At 46.0% G+C, this 15,023-nt stretch overlaps 1 protein-coding gene across 1 annotated transcript in view; it reads right to left on the bottom strand.

The window, feature by feature from the left end:
- Positions 1–15,023, bottom strand: part of LOC144792472 (P2X purinoceptor 7-like) — a 315,393-nt gene that overhangs the window by 43,820 nt on the left and 256,550 nt on the right. The window contains exons 10-12 of the mRNA XM_078667501.1: positions 4,202–4,267; positions 3,960–4,115; positions 746–844 (exon numbers count right to left, since the gene is read on the bottom strand). Coding sequence (XP_078523627.1) covers positions 746–844; positions 3,960–4,115; positions 4,202–4,267 — 321 coding nt within the window. The remainder of the gene's footprint in view (positions 1–745; positions 845–3,959; positions 4,116–4,201; positions 4,268–15,023) is intronic.

The raw sequence follows: 15,023 nt of genomic DNA, 5'->3' as shown, positions 1-15,023 counted from the left end.
GCAAAATGATGGCGCCTCCCTGCAAAATGTGATGAGTGGCCCCTGACAATCTCATATCTCACAGATATTCATTTACCATGGTATGATTAGACGAGCCCTGAATGGTTGGGAGTCGCCTGAGGGAGTGCCCCCCATTCCCCGCCTCCTGCCCCACAGGGGCGGTAGGGACTTGTATTACGCTCCTGAATAGCAGTAATTACCGAACATAGGTGTGTAAACTAGTAATGTTACAAATTAAACTACTTGCCATGATGATCACATTCCACACTGATGTCAATATAGTCACCTTGTACTACAGCCTTAGTATAGTACAATACTCCCCAATTACTTGGCCTCTTGGCATTGTCATAGACGCACTCCTACAGCATATCACACTGTCTTTCCGCTGAACCATCAACCATCAGGATAGACAAACAGCCAATGATCACAGACTATGGCTGCTGCTGCCATGTGCCAGCCATTTGTGTGATTAGTTGCTTTTTTCTGCCACCTCAAAGATTTCAGGAAAAGATGAGCCAGACAGTGGGAAGGGAGAAGAAGACTGTTTTTCCTATTCTGTTTCATTGAAGTTTGTTTCTATTTAAATATATATTCGCATACATTTTCAATATAAACAGCATTTACCTCTCCAAATTCTAGGAACATGTGCCGGGGGCTGAGTATTACCAATTACCTTGCTCACCGCGGTCCCACAAAACAGTGCTCATTTAAAAATATAATACCTCAAACAATAAATGCAACATACCGCTACAATGTGCCCATTTGTCTCTTGTAAGCTCTTACTCAACGGTTTGTCCACCAAGTAAATGTCTTCGCGATCAACAAACGACACGTACATCGCTGTCTGTAATTAGAAAGGAAAGCTATAAATGCACCATACGTGGCATCAGTATTTTTCTGCATTATTTATTAGAGGTTATGACATCTGACCGCGTGTAGTGATCAAAATTCAGTACTATACCTTCCTCCATGATACAATAGTGAAGGCACTTAAGGGAGAGAAAAATGACACTGATGAAGGAGCAGCAAGAAAGGCAGAAATTGATAAAACTTACTGCTATTTTGTCAGAAAAAGACCATGGATAATTCAACAACCACAAAGGTTGAGGGTAAGAGCAAAGACAACTAATGGGTGGTAACGTACAAAGCTGTTGACAAGGATTAGTTGTAATTGTATATTTCCTCTGATTGCAGATGTACATCTTATTCCAAGACAATCAAAATTCCTGCAAACATTTCTGTGAAATTGACATTGCTTTTCATAATGTTCTGTTTCTGCACATATGATAATAAAGCTTGCATGAATATATTCATAGTATTTAATCATTGCCTTTGATCATCTTTAAGTTTCTTAATTATTTTTTAAATGATAGCGTATCTAGAATATTGTTAAATATTTGTTACATTTGTTGTCTTTCCAAGAAAATCTTTGAATATTTATTCACAAAGCCTAGAATGTTCTATAAAAACCATGGAACGCTAAAAGTCATAGTGGACTTCATGCCAGGGGACACAAGGAGAGAGACCTAGTTACACACTCGCCTTAACTGAAGATGGAAAGGCAGTCAGACTTCACTAGCTGTCAGGCTGCAGCACTGCAAACTGTGGTTATCAGAAGCACACACTGCTTGTGATAACCACAGTTTGCAGTGCTGCAGCTTTGTGAGCTGAAAATAACACTTATTGTTCTGGAATAAGGTATGTGAGTGCAAACCACTTTTGAAACTCTAAGTACATTTTTATTATTAAAGTGCTACTATTGTGTTAGAGCTAGGATAACCCCTAGAAGTACTAAATGAGAGTGTTAGAGCTCTGAATACGCAGCAATAATGTTGGAGTATTTTTTACTGTTCACGTTACTTATACACTTCCTTACTACCTTAATGTATATTTTCATTGTGGTAACAATTCATAGTGTGTGCACTAGTCTAGACTTTTGGGCCTAGATGTATCAAGCCTTTTGCGAATCGCAAAGGCCGAAATTTGCAGAATTTCGGCCTTTGCGAATCGCAAACGGTCTATTTGCATGTTTTGGCATGCATCAAAAATTTGTAAATTAAGGAATAGCAAAAATTTGCGATTCCTTATTTTGCCATAGCATTTAAGGAATCACATTTTTGCGATTCCTTAAATGCTATGTATGTAGCATTTTTGAATTACGAATTTTGGATAAGAAATCGCAAATTACCACCAACTTGAAGTTGATGGTAATTTGCGAAATCTTTAACAAATGCACAATTTGGCATTTTTGGAGGTGGCATGTGACGCACACACATGCCCAAAGGGCATATATGTGTGCCATATGCACACACATGTACATTTCAGGGGTGCAGCAGGGTGTCCTTGAGACACCCCTGCACCCTTGAAATTATTCTCAATTTGCGATTAGCAAATTGCGAATCGCAAATTGAGATTAATTTCACCATCATTCCTATGGGCCTCCTGGCCCATTGGAATGAATGGGAAATTATTCCTTAATTGCGAATTCGCAAATTGCGAATTCGCAAATAAGGAAGATTAAGGAATCGCTAAAAAATAGCGATTTTTTACATACATTCCATTTTGCGATTTCTAAATAGCGATTCCTTAAAAATCGCTATTTAGAAATCGCAAAATGGAATCTTGATACATCTGCCCCCTGGTTTTAAAATATTACTTTATTATGCACATCCAGCTGGCCGTCTAGTGATCCTTGAGTGTTCTGTTGATTCATTCATAACAGAGGATTTCATGCTTCACTAACTGTCCCCGTCTAGTCTCATTGAGTGTTCTGTTGATTCATTCATAACAGAGGATTTCATGCTTCACTAACTGTCCCCGTCTAGTCTCATGGGACTGCACAAACACATCTTACGTAAATTGTGCTCCTTGGTTTGTGCTTGGGTTGCAGTTGACTAAGGTCAGAAATCCAAATCTGCAGCTCTGGCAAGCTCTAGAGACTGTAATAAGAGTACTGAGTATTGTGTACATATTACTATGTAATAATATTTTACATAAAATGAATTACACGTATATAAGAGAATTGGAGTAGAATGGGCCATGGTAATAATCTGACATCTGATGTGATGCAGAGTAACCTACACACTAGTCCGACCCTGGTGCAGTTTTGGCTCCTCAATTCTGGTACATAGAGGACTTCCAGGATACTGAATTGGGTTAGTACAAAGGAGCCGCTTTATGCAACACAGATTGACTAGAAGAACGTTATGAGGAACATCTGGATATGCACTGAATCACCAACTCTCCAATGAGACAAACCAAAACAACTCTGCTCCAAACCATCACCGGCCCATCGGTACCATTTCCAACACCATGCCCACCTTAATGGTTGCGTCTCTATTACTGGGTCATTTGTCAAGTCTCTGAGACAACAACCTGAAGATACGTTGCCTGTCATATCATGTTATGTTATAGATGCTTGGGTGACACTTCACAAATATTTATTGTGGAATTCAGTATCACCATCTCGCAGGAATCCTAGCAACTGCTGTGGGGCCGCTGCAATGGTTGGAACTGTGAGATTACTACGAAGGGGTTTCTCTCTGTCCACTGCTATCTACGGCCTCTCACTGAATTGCATGCCAAAGCCAAACACACCTAATTCGACTGCATATGCTCTATATATAGTGATGTCACGGCTCAAGCCAGAATTATAGGCGAGAGGTGCAAGTCAAGCTATGGAAGCCAGACACTTCTATGGCTCTATCCCTTTCCACCAGGAACGTCCATGGAGGTAGTCGTATACAACAACCAGTAAATCACAATTTAATCATACCTAAAGTAGTTTTTTATCACATATGATCACAGTTCTAAGAATGCATTCCAGCTCCCTAATCAGAGTCCAATCCTGCTTCCTAACAAAATGCTGTAACTGAGGGTTAAGTACTGTAGTGCAGTTTGGCAATGCAACAGATATCAACATTGTGTAACAGTTCTATGGAGCAGACTACAGCACTTACGCTTCCTGGCTCAATCACGTACTCCAACTTCTTTCGCCTGTGGTATTTCTTGACCTCTTTGCAGCAGGCGCTTCGCTTGCAGTACTTCTTGATCACGTTCTCTATGCAGCAGGGGCAATCGAAAGATGTGATCAGAAAATCGATGACCAGCACAGCCTGAATGGACACAGAAAGGACTCTGCTGTAAAAGGCTTTCTGAGGAGTAAGCCGGGCTTGAAACATGCAGAGGCAACACTGCTTACCAGGCCAAAGTAGGATAGAGAGGAGCCGATGTACACCACCAATTCAAAAAAGTTAAACTTTCCTCCCTGGAAGAAGACAGCAAGTATATTTTAGTTTAATGACATGATTTAAAAAAAAAAAAAGAAAACAGTAGTCATATTGTTTTTTTTAAAGTCCTAAGTTGACTTTTCCCTTATTGTACTTTGCCACAAGACGCTGGCGAAATTACAATGTACTTTCTCTACATGAACAAAGTACACAGCTTCCAGTGGGTAAATCGCCTCATCCTATGAAAATAGTGCTCTCATCCTGGTAGACCAACTCCATGCAACCAAAGCTTTTCCGGGTCTGGCAATTCATGGCGCCACAATCCTCTGGGGAGTCTAATTTTCCTTCCATCCCTGGTGAGGCACGGAAAGGGCTCCCTCAGGAAAGTACAGACCCCTTCTTGTGGTTCCACATATATAAGTACAGCATATGTCAAACAAATATTAATAAACTAGGGATAGGTGAGGTGGTCATATAATCTCACTGGGTGGATTGTCATGTTTGCCATGGTACAAACTCTCATTGTGTACTCCCACAGCAAACAGAGCCTGTGACACCTTCACAGAAAAGATTCTTTCTGCATAACTCTCCATGGTCACACACGCATTGGAGAGAGTGCAGCATTGAACAACAAAAACAAAACCGTGTTTCTCTGCATACGCTCTTGATGGGCTTGGGAAGAAGCCCAAGGACACAATGAATGGAAGGGCACTCTGTGACCGGGGAGCAGACTGTGTGCCACTTTTGAAGGTGGCCTGTTTCTGTAATATGGCACAGGCACACAGACAACAACTTTTCCTCATATGCTTGGGGCGTTCTCCAGGCTCAGTAAGTTACACCATCTTTACATCAAGTAGATGCTACATGTGTGCACATGCAATGGGTATTACAGAGATTGTCCCCTTTACATCTATGTGGCCAACAATTAGACACTAAATAGTCAGGTAAGTATAAGTAGAACCCAGGTGTTAGATCACTTTCATTTCATTTTTCAGAGCTAGGATTACTTCTTCAACCTAATTTGATTATATTTAAAATATAGTAAAGATCAAGGTAAACTTAATGCAATGCAAATTATTAAATTATATTTAACTTAAATTACATTAATTGATGTGTCGGGAGACTAAGGACGGACTTGGGGAATTAATAACATGCAGCCCGTTGCATACCAAAGATGACATACTAATGTGCCATCTGCATGCTGCAGGGTGCCCCTTTAACTCACCGCAAAGTGTCCTGGAGTAGGAGTCTCGTATGACGACGTCATTCCCTGCTGCCCTAGCAGGAGAAAGCGGCAAGGAGAAGGAGGAAGAGGACGGACTGCAGCGAGAGGAGGAGAGCGCGAACTCGGAAGGATGCAGAGAAGCAGAGACCACGCCAGTCCTGTGGGTGAAACGTCGGGCGTCCCCTGAAAAGGCAGCCAAAGCCAGTGTAGTGGGGGGAAACTTGGGCTTGTCGCGGGGCCTCGGGTTATGCTGGAGCGCGACAGGACAGACACTCAGGCCACACAGGTTGCTGGATGGGAAGTGACGTCCCCGAGCGGCCGCCCTTCATTTATTGGATCCACAAAGGCCACGCCTGGCCTGCGGATGTAGGGATGCGCGGAAGAGAAAAGACTAGACCTCCTACCATTACATCCCTATCCAACTTGGTTCTTTAATTGCAAACAGTTTGTTCAACATAGTAAATGATTCAAACATGTCTCTTTGTCACATATGCAAAACACACAGTACTTGCGTAAGTCCTGGCCAACGAGTCCTGGGCATCATCAGCACGCACAGTCTCTCAGCCGCTGGCTCGGTTGGGGATTTGGCCTCAGGCTGTATCGCTGTGAACTGGCATGCCCTCCTGTGCAGTTCTGGCCAGGGCTCTCAGAGTCAGCCTCGCGTGATGCGGAGCCGGATGGTTCGGGGCTCCCTCTGGCTGGGCTGCTCTCGGACTCTTCTATTTCTTCATCGACCACTGCCGTGGCTCCACGGCTTGATGTTTGGTTCGAGGTCTCCCGGCGTTGTTCTGGCGGGACCTCCTTGAACCATGATGTGTTCCTTGATACTTCTTCCGTTCCCTTTTGGGCAGTTACCATAGTGCCATGATTCGCGGTGACAGTCCAAGTACCAGGCTCATAGCGCGTTTGGAATTTTCCTCCTTGGTGCCGGTTGCGTAGGAGGCCAGTCGTTCCGTGGCTGAGACTTCTTGGGGTGGCTTGCCGTCGGATGCTTGCTTCCTGATTTTGTCGTCGTCTCCGCTCTTGCGCTCCGTCCGTGTCTAGCGAGGGTGGTGACCATCCCGGGCAGGTGGGGAGCAAGTCTCGGCGGGGGCCATGGAGCATCAGGGCCCACGGGCTCCGCTGGGTCGTACAGTGAGGGGTACTCGGATACTCTCTCAGGAACTCGTGGAGCCTGTGTTCCGGGTCCTCTTGCTTCACCACGGCGATGTGGAACACTTTGTTTAGCGTGCGCATAAACCGTTCTACGTCTCCGTTGGCTTGGGGCCACTGTGGTGTGATGCAACGATGCAATATGCCTCGTTGTTGTAGGAAGGTAGCAAACTCCACCCCTTGAAATGGGGGACCATTATCGCTGCGCACCTCTTGAGGGAATCCAAACATGGCAAAGACCTTTTCTAACACTGGTCCAACGTGGTTGAATGCTGTGGACACGATGGCCTCGACTACGGGATACTTGGAGTAGGCGTCTATGATGACAAGTGTGTGTTTCCCCCCTGGGAAGCTCCTGAAATCCGCGCTTACTTTGGACCACGGTACGGTGCAGGCTTCTTCGGTGATGATCGGGAGGGGCTTCTCCGGGCCACTCGTCAGCTGGCATGAAGGGCATCTTCTGACGTACTCTTCCACCATGTCCTCCAGTTCTGGAAACCAGACCTTTTCCCTCATTCGTGACTTCATCTTGGTGGTTCCTTGGTGTCCCCCATGGGCTAGTTGGACAGCCCGTTGCTTGAGGCTCTGAGGGATGACTAGCCGGGGTCCTCTTAGCAGGATGCCATCATCAGTGGCACTCAATTCATGCTGGACTTGCCACATTTTTGTGAGGAGTTCCCGATCCTCCAGGGTCCACGAGTTGGCTTGACGGAGATAGTTGGTCCACGAGCCCTCTTGTACAGCTCCCAGCGTTTTGGCATATACTACATCGTTAGTGGCCGCATCTTTCACCTCGTCCAGGGACATGTGCTGGGGGCACGATGTGAGGGCTACCCAGTGAGCAAACTCTTCGTCGTCTTCGTCCTCGTCAGGCACTCCCGCTTGAGTGGGGTGTCTAGAAAGGAAGTCGGCGGGGTTCTTGGACCCCAGGCGGTAGATCACTTCCATCTCGTACGGTTGTAGTTGGACCGCCCACTGCTCGATGCGTTGGGGTGGATGTGGTGCTGTCCCTTTGAACAAAGGAACCAACGGTTGATGATCGGTGAACATAGTGAATGGGTGTCCCCGGAGGTATAAGTGAAAATGGTTACAGGCCCATTTGATGGCGAGCTCCTCACGCTCGATCTGGGCATACCTCGCTTCTGTCGGGGTGAGGGACTTACTGGCGAATGCCAGGGCGTCCCACTGGCCTGGTTCTCTCTCTTGAGCTAGCACAGCTCCCAGCCCTACTGGGCTTGCGTTCATCAGTACTTCCGTCTGTTTCGTCAGGTCGAAATACGCCAGCGTGGCTTCTCCCAGGAGGGCATCTTTTATCCCTTGGAACGCCTCTTCTTCCTTCGGGCTCCATTGCCAGGTTGAGTCTGCTTTCGTGAGGGCTCGTAGTGGTTCGTTTCGGGTGGCTAGCCCTGGTATGAACCTCCCGCAGTAGGTGGCCATTCCTAGGAAGCTTCTTACTTCCATCGGTGTTGTGGGAGCGGGAGTGTCCTTGATGGCTTGTGACTTCCTTGGGTCTACTTGTATGCCTTTCTGGTTGAAGACATAGCCAAAGAACTCGAGGGAAGGTTGGAAAAAATGGCACTTGTCCTTGTGGAGAGTGGCTCCATGTGCGCTGAGGCGTTCCAAAGTGTCCCGGAGGTGTTTGTGGTGGTCGGCGGCTGTCGCGGAGTGTATGAGGATGTCGTCGCTCACGTTCAACACTCCTGGTAGTCCGGACAGCAGTTCCCCTATGGTGTTTTGGAATACTTCGGCCGCCGAGGATATCCCAAAATTCAACCTCTTGTACCTCCTTAGCCCTAGGTGGGTGCTGAAAGTGGTGATGAATCGGCTCTCTTCGGACAGGGGTAGTTGGTGGCACCCTGCGTTTAGATCGATTTTTGAGAACCACTTGGACCCATTCACATCAGCGATAATATCATCCATTGTTGGGGTTATGTGTCGTTCCCTCTTGATTGGTTTGTTGGGCAGCCGCATGTCAATGCATAAGCGGATGGCTCCTGGCTGTTTGGGCTTCTCTGCAATGACCATCGGGGATACCCACGGCGTCGGCCCGGATACTTTTTCAATGACCCCTTGTTCTTCAAGGCTCTCCAACTCCTTTTCTACAAGCGGTCGCAGGTGGAACGGGACTCTTCTATGCCGCAGGGCGACCGGGGCAGCTAACTTATCAATGTGTAACTTGATGGATTCCCACTTGATGCACCCAAGGCCTTTGAATAGTTCTGGAAACTGTCCCAAGTGCTCCTCTTCCTGGTACGCCCGGATCCGCCTGGCGAACACGATCAGCTTCAGGTCTACAACAGTGTGGCTGCTCAGGAGGGTGTCTGCCTCTCTGTCGATGACGTGGATTGTGGCCATTATTTCCAGGTCATCAGCTTTGATGGGTACTGAGATTTTTCCTTTCAATGGCAGGGGTGTGTCTGCTCCATACGCATATATCCGAGTTCTGGATGGTACCACTGGAGGACGAGGGCGTAAGCTTTGGTACTGTTGTAGGCCCATGATGTTTACTGTTGCTCCCATGTCGATGACTGCTTCACTTCGGTCCCTGCGACTTGGACTATGCAGGTGGGTTGAGGCCTGCGCCGTTGTTTGAGCTCCTTCGCGAAGGAGACTACGTAGACCTCTTCATCGTCTTCATCTGACGATTCCTCGACAGTTGGTAGGTGTTTCGCGGGCCTTCTTTGGGCGTGGTCAGGTGGCGCATCATCCGCCACTGATAGTTGTCAAACAGCCGGAAGTCTCGGGTTCTGTTGCGTCGCCTACAGACGGACGCAAAATGTTTCGGTATTCCGCAATTGGTGCAGGTCTTTCCTTGGGCAGGACAGTGCTTTGCGGCATGTGGCTCATGTCCGCAGTACCCACATTTCGATCTGGACGCGTCTCCTCGAGATCCCCTGAATGAGTATCCTCTCGGTTTGGTCCTTACCGCGACAGCCCGCTCTGTCTTGATGGGGTCTGGTTTCCCCTGGGGCTTGGTTAGGGCCTGGTCCATCACCGTGGCTCTGGCCGCGGACAGCTCATGTGATCTGGCTAAGATCAAGATGTCTTCCAGCGTGATTCTGGGCTTACGCAGGATGAGGCCTAGTAGTGTCTTGTCGCGGCATCCCTGGATCAGTTGTCTCCTGATCTCCTTCGACTGGTCTTCATCCGTGCAGGTGCTAGCTAGTTCCCGGAGGCGTGCATAAAATACATCAATCGATTCTGCCTCTCTGTTGCGGGCTTGTCCGAGTTTGAAGACTTCAAAATCGGGGTTTAGTTGCGGGTCAAAGTGGGCGTCAAGCGCCGCCACGGCCGCATCGTAGTCATCCGCTGCCCCTGTGTTAGGCAGGTGCTTGAAGAGTTTGAAGATCTTGTTCCCTGCATAGTGGAGCAGTAAGGATCTCTTCACCGCCTTGTCTGTCTCTCTTGTTGCGACAAAGTAGTTGTCCAGGCGTTCAATCCACGTCCTCCACCAGTGAGCAGCAGTTGCGGAGTCTTCTAGTTCGCTAAAAGGAGACAGGACTCCTGACGCTGCATGCTGGAATAAAATGCGGGTTGGTGCGGCTGCGTTGTCATCTTCCCCCATGATGTTTGGTAAGCAGAGACTCGGGACGCTTTGGTCGGTGCACGGGAAAAAGTATAGCGATGCTCGCCTTCTGCCACACTCTGATGAGGCTTCCCCCTTGTCCTTTAGGGCAGTCTAGTGTTCAGCAATGCTCCCACGCTCCTTACTTGGCAACTCAGAGGCCTTCCAGACGCAGGAGTGCCCCCTCTCTCCACCTCTGCCGATGGTTTTGCCAATGCTTTATAGCAGCTGTCCCCCAGGAGTGGCCTGTGCACACGTGCACCTCGAGATGAGGCAGCCAGTGAGTCTGAAGATGTTCCCAGGCGCTGGTGTGCTCGTTTCCTGCTGGGCTCGGGGCCAAAGGAGTGCCCCTGCAGTGGCGACGGTAATATGGTCAATGTGACAGGCACCAGACATAGATTTCCGCACCACGAGCGGTCGCGGGAGACAGGACGGCGGTCCTCAGCCTGCTGGCGTGCTGCACAGGAGGCACGCGCTGCCCTCCCTGAGGTCGGGGTGGCGCGCAGGACGGAGCTGCGGGTATGCGGCTGCTCTGGAGGCAATGTGCGGCAGCGTAGCCGCGTGTGGATAGATGACGCACTCTGGAGCAGTGCGAAGGTGCGAGCAAGGGTTGGGCCCATCCACTCGTCGCCAATGTAGTGGGGGGAAACTTGGGATTGTCACGGGGCCTCGGCTTATGCTGGAGCGCGACAGGACAGACACTCAGGCCACACAGGTTGCCGGATGGGAAGTGACGTCCCCGAGCGGCCGCCCTTCATTTATTGGATCCCTGCAGGCCACGCCTGGCCTGCGGATGTAGGGATGCGTGGAAGAGAAAAGACTAGACCTCCCACCATTACATCCAGCGTGCCGCAGGACAAGAAGATGCCAGGAGGTCAACGAGACCACGCGCTGTCCTGCCAGTCTCCAGGAGGAGTGTGGCTGGACAAGGTACCGCTCAGACTACGGGGATTCTCCGGGCACTGGGTTGGGGAGAGGAGATCCACGGTCACTGCTCAGGAGCAAGTCAGGACGCTTGCAGCTAGACTGACCAGCGAAACCATATTTACAAAACCCATGTTAAGGAAGGTAGGTAAACAAAGGTTTTAATAAGAATAAGTAAAGGTAAACCAGCTTATAAGACGGAAAACATTTAAACATAATTAAAAAATTTCTTGCATATGATGGCCATGGATGGGACGAGTGCATCTGCTGTATTTTTACAGACACCTGGAGATAGATCCCCGTTTGGAGAGGAATCACCAGAAGGAGATTTGAGCCATTTCTGACGTGATTGTTGGAAGCATTTTAAAGGAAAGCAAAAGTTAGTAATATTAAAACATTGCTGAGGAACGCAGAGCCCTGAAACATTTATCTCCCTTATTAGAAGATGAAAATGAGGCAGAGGATAGCAACCTCGATGTATATAAAAGAGCTTTGACATATGTAACTATGGAAAAAAGATAAATTAGGTTGTTGCTAGATAGTTGGGTCACCGGCACTTTTTCTCATCTGTATTTTTGGATATCAACCACGTTGCAGTCAATTACAACTACCTCCCCTCTTTTAATGATTATGGGGTAGGGGTTATATCACTTTAGTGCCCAATTTAAAAAGCCCGTTCCTTGGAAGTGCACAGTTGTGAAACCATAACCCACAGTGAAAAAATGTGTGAAAGCGAGAAGGCACCTCACGGGCGCACCACCAACGGGGAACCTGGCAGGTACTCACCAGGATAGCCCTGTTCTCATCATTGGTGCCTTCAAGCTCAAAGAAAGAGTGTCCAAATGAAAACAGAAAAGTGTTTGCAAAGAAAGAGTGCAGTAGAACAACAAACACATACTGTCACATAAAATGCACACCAGCACAAATACACAAACTTTATTTCTATTTATTGCGCTGATTGCATGGTTAAAAATAGTGAATATGCCTGCTGTTTATACAGCCATATTCTACTTGCCAACATGTTTCATTGCCATAGTATTCATCTGGCAATTTCTTCAGGGCATATAGTTTTTTGCCACTGCTTTGGACACCAGGGGAATCACAACTGTGAAAATATAAAAAAGACACCCAAATTTTGGTTTAATACCATGCCGTGTGGGTATTCGAAAAGCCACATAACTGCGCAAAAACACTCTGCTGCTGTTTGTCAATATTTACCCTCTATTGGCCACAGTTTCCCATACCAGCCGAGAGGTGCTTAAAAAACTTTCCTAGACTAACTCCTTCTGTGAGTTATCTGGCATCTACTCCGTGATCATCACTGTAAAGAAATGAACATCGGAGTGTATCTTAATTTTAAAGAGGAACTAGTGTGTTGGTGGGGAATTGAATACTTCTGGCAGCATTTGTGAGGGAAGATGTATGTTGTGAAAACTGACCAACTGTTGGTGAGTTTGTTTTCTACAAAAAGGGAGGAAGAGCTACTCCTAGAATAGCAAAGAAGCTGTCTAAATTACAAGAGTATGAGTTCAAATTAGAATATGTTCAAGCAGTGACAAATATGATGGCTGATAGCTAAGTCATGACTTATGTGGTCAAGTTAAATTGGAAATTCAAATTAATTCAACAACATGGATTTATAAGTGAGGAATACAGAGAAACACTAAGTCAACACTTAAATATGGCAAGCCGAACATTCAAAGTCTCATATAGGGGGAATATCCTATGAAATAATCCAAATGAAACCAAAAAGGTAACAAAAACAGTTATCTGTAAAATAGACCAAAGTAAGGAGATGTTCTTTCCAAAAAAAGGATGATGTGAATTATTTTGTTAAATTTATATAGTTTTGATAAACATTAACAAAGTAATATAATGTGAAATTATGTCATTTGAGAAACAAGCTTCCTTGTAATAATTTGAGTTTCTTAATGGATCAGAAAAAATGTTATGATTGAAAATGTGAAGTTGTACTGTGAAAAGATAACGGTTTGGCAAATGTAATTATTTTAAGGTAATAGATCAGTGCCCTGAAGTTTGATTAATAGAAAGTGTTGATATCTCTGAGATTGTAAGAAGACTTTTAAAACAAATTTCTTTTATTTTCGTTTGTTAATAGATTTGGAGTCAAACTTCTATTTGTAAACTTGGATTACTTTATTAGTGTGACTGTCCTGAGGAGGAGACCAATATAATTTTAAATATAGATGTTAGCATTGGCAGGCATGTATTTGGTAAAGTGATACAATAATACACAAAGAATGTAATAGGTGCAAAAAAACATTAATGAGTAGTTAAAAAGGTTGGTGCCGCCTAAAAACATAAACATTTGTTACGTTTAACACAGGATAGGGAATATAAATGCTGCAATTCCTCAGGGCACTAGTGTGCAGGTTCATTTCAATACAATTCCTCCATAGTTTTTAAAGAAGCATTGCTAAAAATGTGTGTTTTACCTGCAATTTGCAGGTTTGATTCCTCACAGGGCTGATTCTGATGTCTTGATTTCAATGTTAATGTAACAGTCAACCATTGTTCTGGGTGGGTGAAGTGTAGTGTAGTTCCTATTATCCCAATAGGCTCTGCGCATTGGAATAATACCTTCAATAGTATAGGCCTAGACCAGACGTTAACTAGGTCTACTACTGTCGATATTAGACTTAAAGTTTTGGGTTTGCCAGCTAGCTCAGAGTTCACTAGAAACTTTCTCGACTAGGCAAGGAGGAGGTCAACCTCCCTGGATAGACAAGAAGGGATTTAGTTTCTGACAACCATAGAACATGACAACTTTGCTCTCCCCTAATCAAGAGTGTATCTCTAGAGTCGTGTGAAAACAAAAGACGACTTATTTTACTCAGTCAGTATGTGCATTCTTAGTCTCACCAGATTGTAGAGAAAAGGAAGAGACGGGCGTGTTCAATAAAAGATGTTATTTATTGATCAGTCTCTTTTCTCATACAAGAGAAATGGATCGATATTATTGCAATACTTATGGTTAAGTAAAGTGCGTACATTAAAAGCAGAAGTATAAAATAATACTGTAAAAACATTGATATGGTTTCTAAGCCATATGATGGTTTAAAATGGATAAAATAGATACATACACATATACATTTGACTAATCGTACTCAACTGGTGTTTCTAACTATGCCTACCCCAGATGTACCTGACCTAAGCCTAATACGTGGGCGGGAGTAGAAAGTAGCAGTTTAAGTTAAGTTTGTTTTGCCAAGTGACTGACTCAAGAATTCTCTGTGAGGGGTTATTCAGTTCTGTACCTGGAGTCTAGGATGAATGAGACATGGTATCTCTCGTCTCTGGTCTCGATATTCCAGGCTGCCTGCGAGGGCTACCCGGAAGCGCCGGAGCTGGATTTCTCGGCGGGAGAAAACAGCGTCTCGTTCTCAGCGCGTCAGGAAGGCGGGGCTGCGCCAGCGGGGTCTGCTCTGCTCTGGGCTTCGGCAAGTCTGGCTGCTCCGATCTCGTCACCACCGCGTGTGTTTGCATAGGGCAATATCGGTAATATTTATACCTTTAAGGTGCCGAGATTGATGTAAGGATGGACATAGATACGTCAATAAGGATGTCATACGACTTGGTCGTTAGCACATTCTTTTGCTGAAGTTCTCGGTGAAATCAAAACAATGGCCGCAGGGTTTTTCCCAGGTCTGTCATAGGTTTGATTTGTTTTGAGAACTCCGTATGCCTTATCAGGGGCTGGAGGAATATCGCTTGTCTAATTAGATGGCAAGCGTTATGACCTAATCAGATAACACGTTCCTGTGCCGTAGTGTGGCTTAATCAGATAACGGTTTCTGCATCATGGGGGTTTTCTGCCTCATGGGATGGCTGCTAGTTAACTTGTTAACCAGAATAGGGTCAGGAATAGGGGGATCGATACAGAACCTATAGGAATACATCACACCCA

Source organism: Lissotriton helveticus, chromosome 11, assembly GCF_964261635.1.
Source record: "Lissotriton helveticus chromosome 11, aLisHel1.1, whole genome shotgun sequence".
NCBI lineage: Eukaryota > Metazoa > Chordata > Amphibia > Caudata > Salamandridae > Lissotriton > Lissotriton helveticus.
Note: the sequence above shows the minus strand (reverse complement) of the source record. Positions and strands in the feature narration are given on the sequence as shown.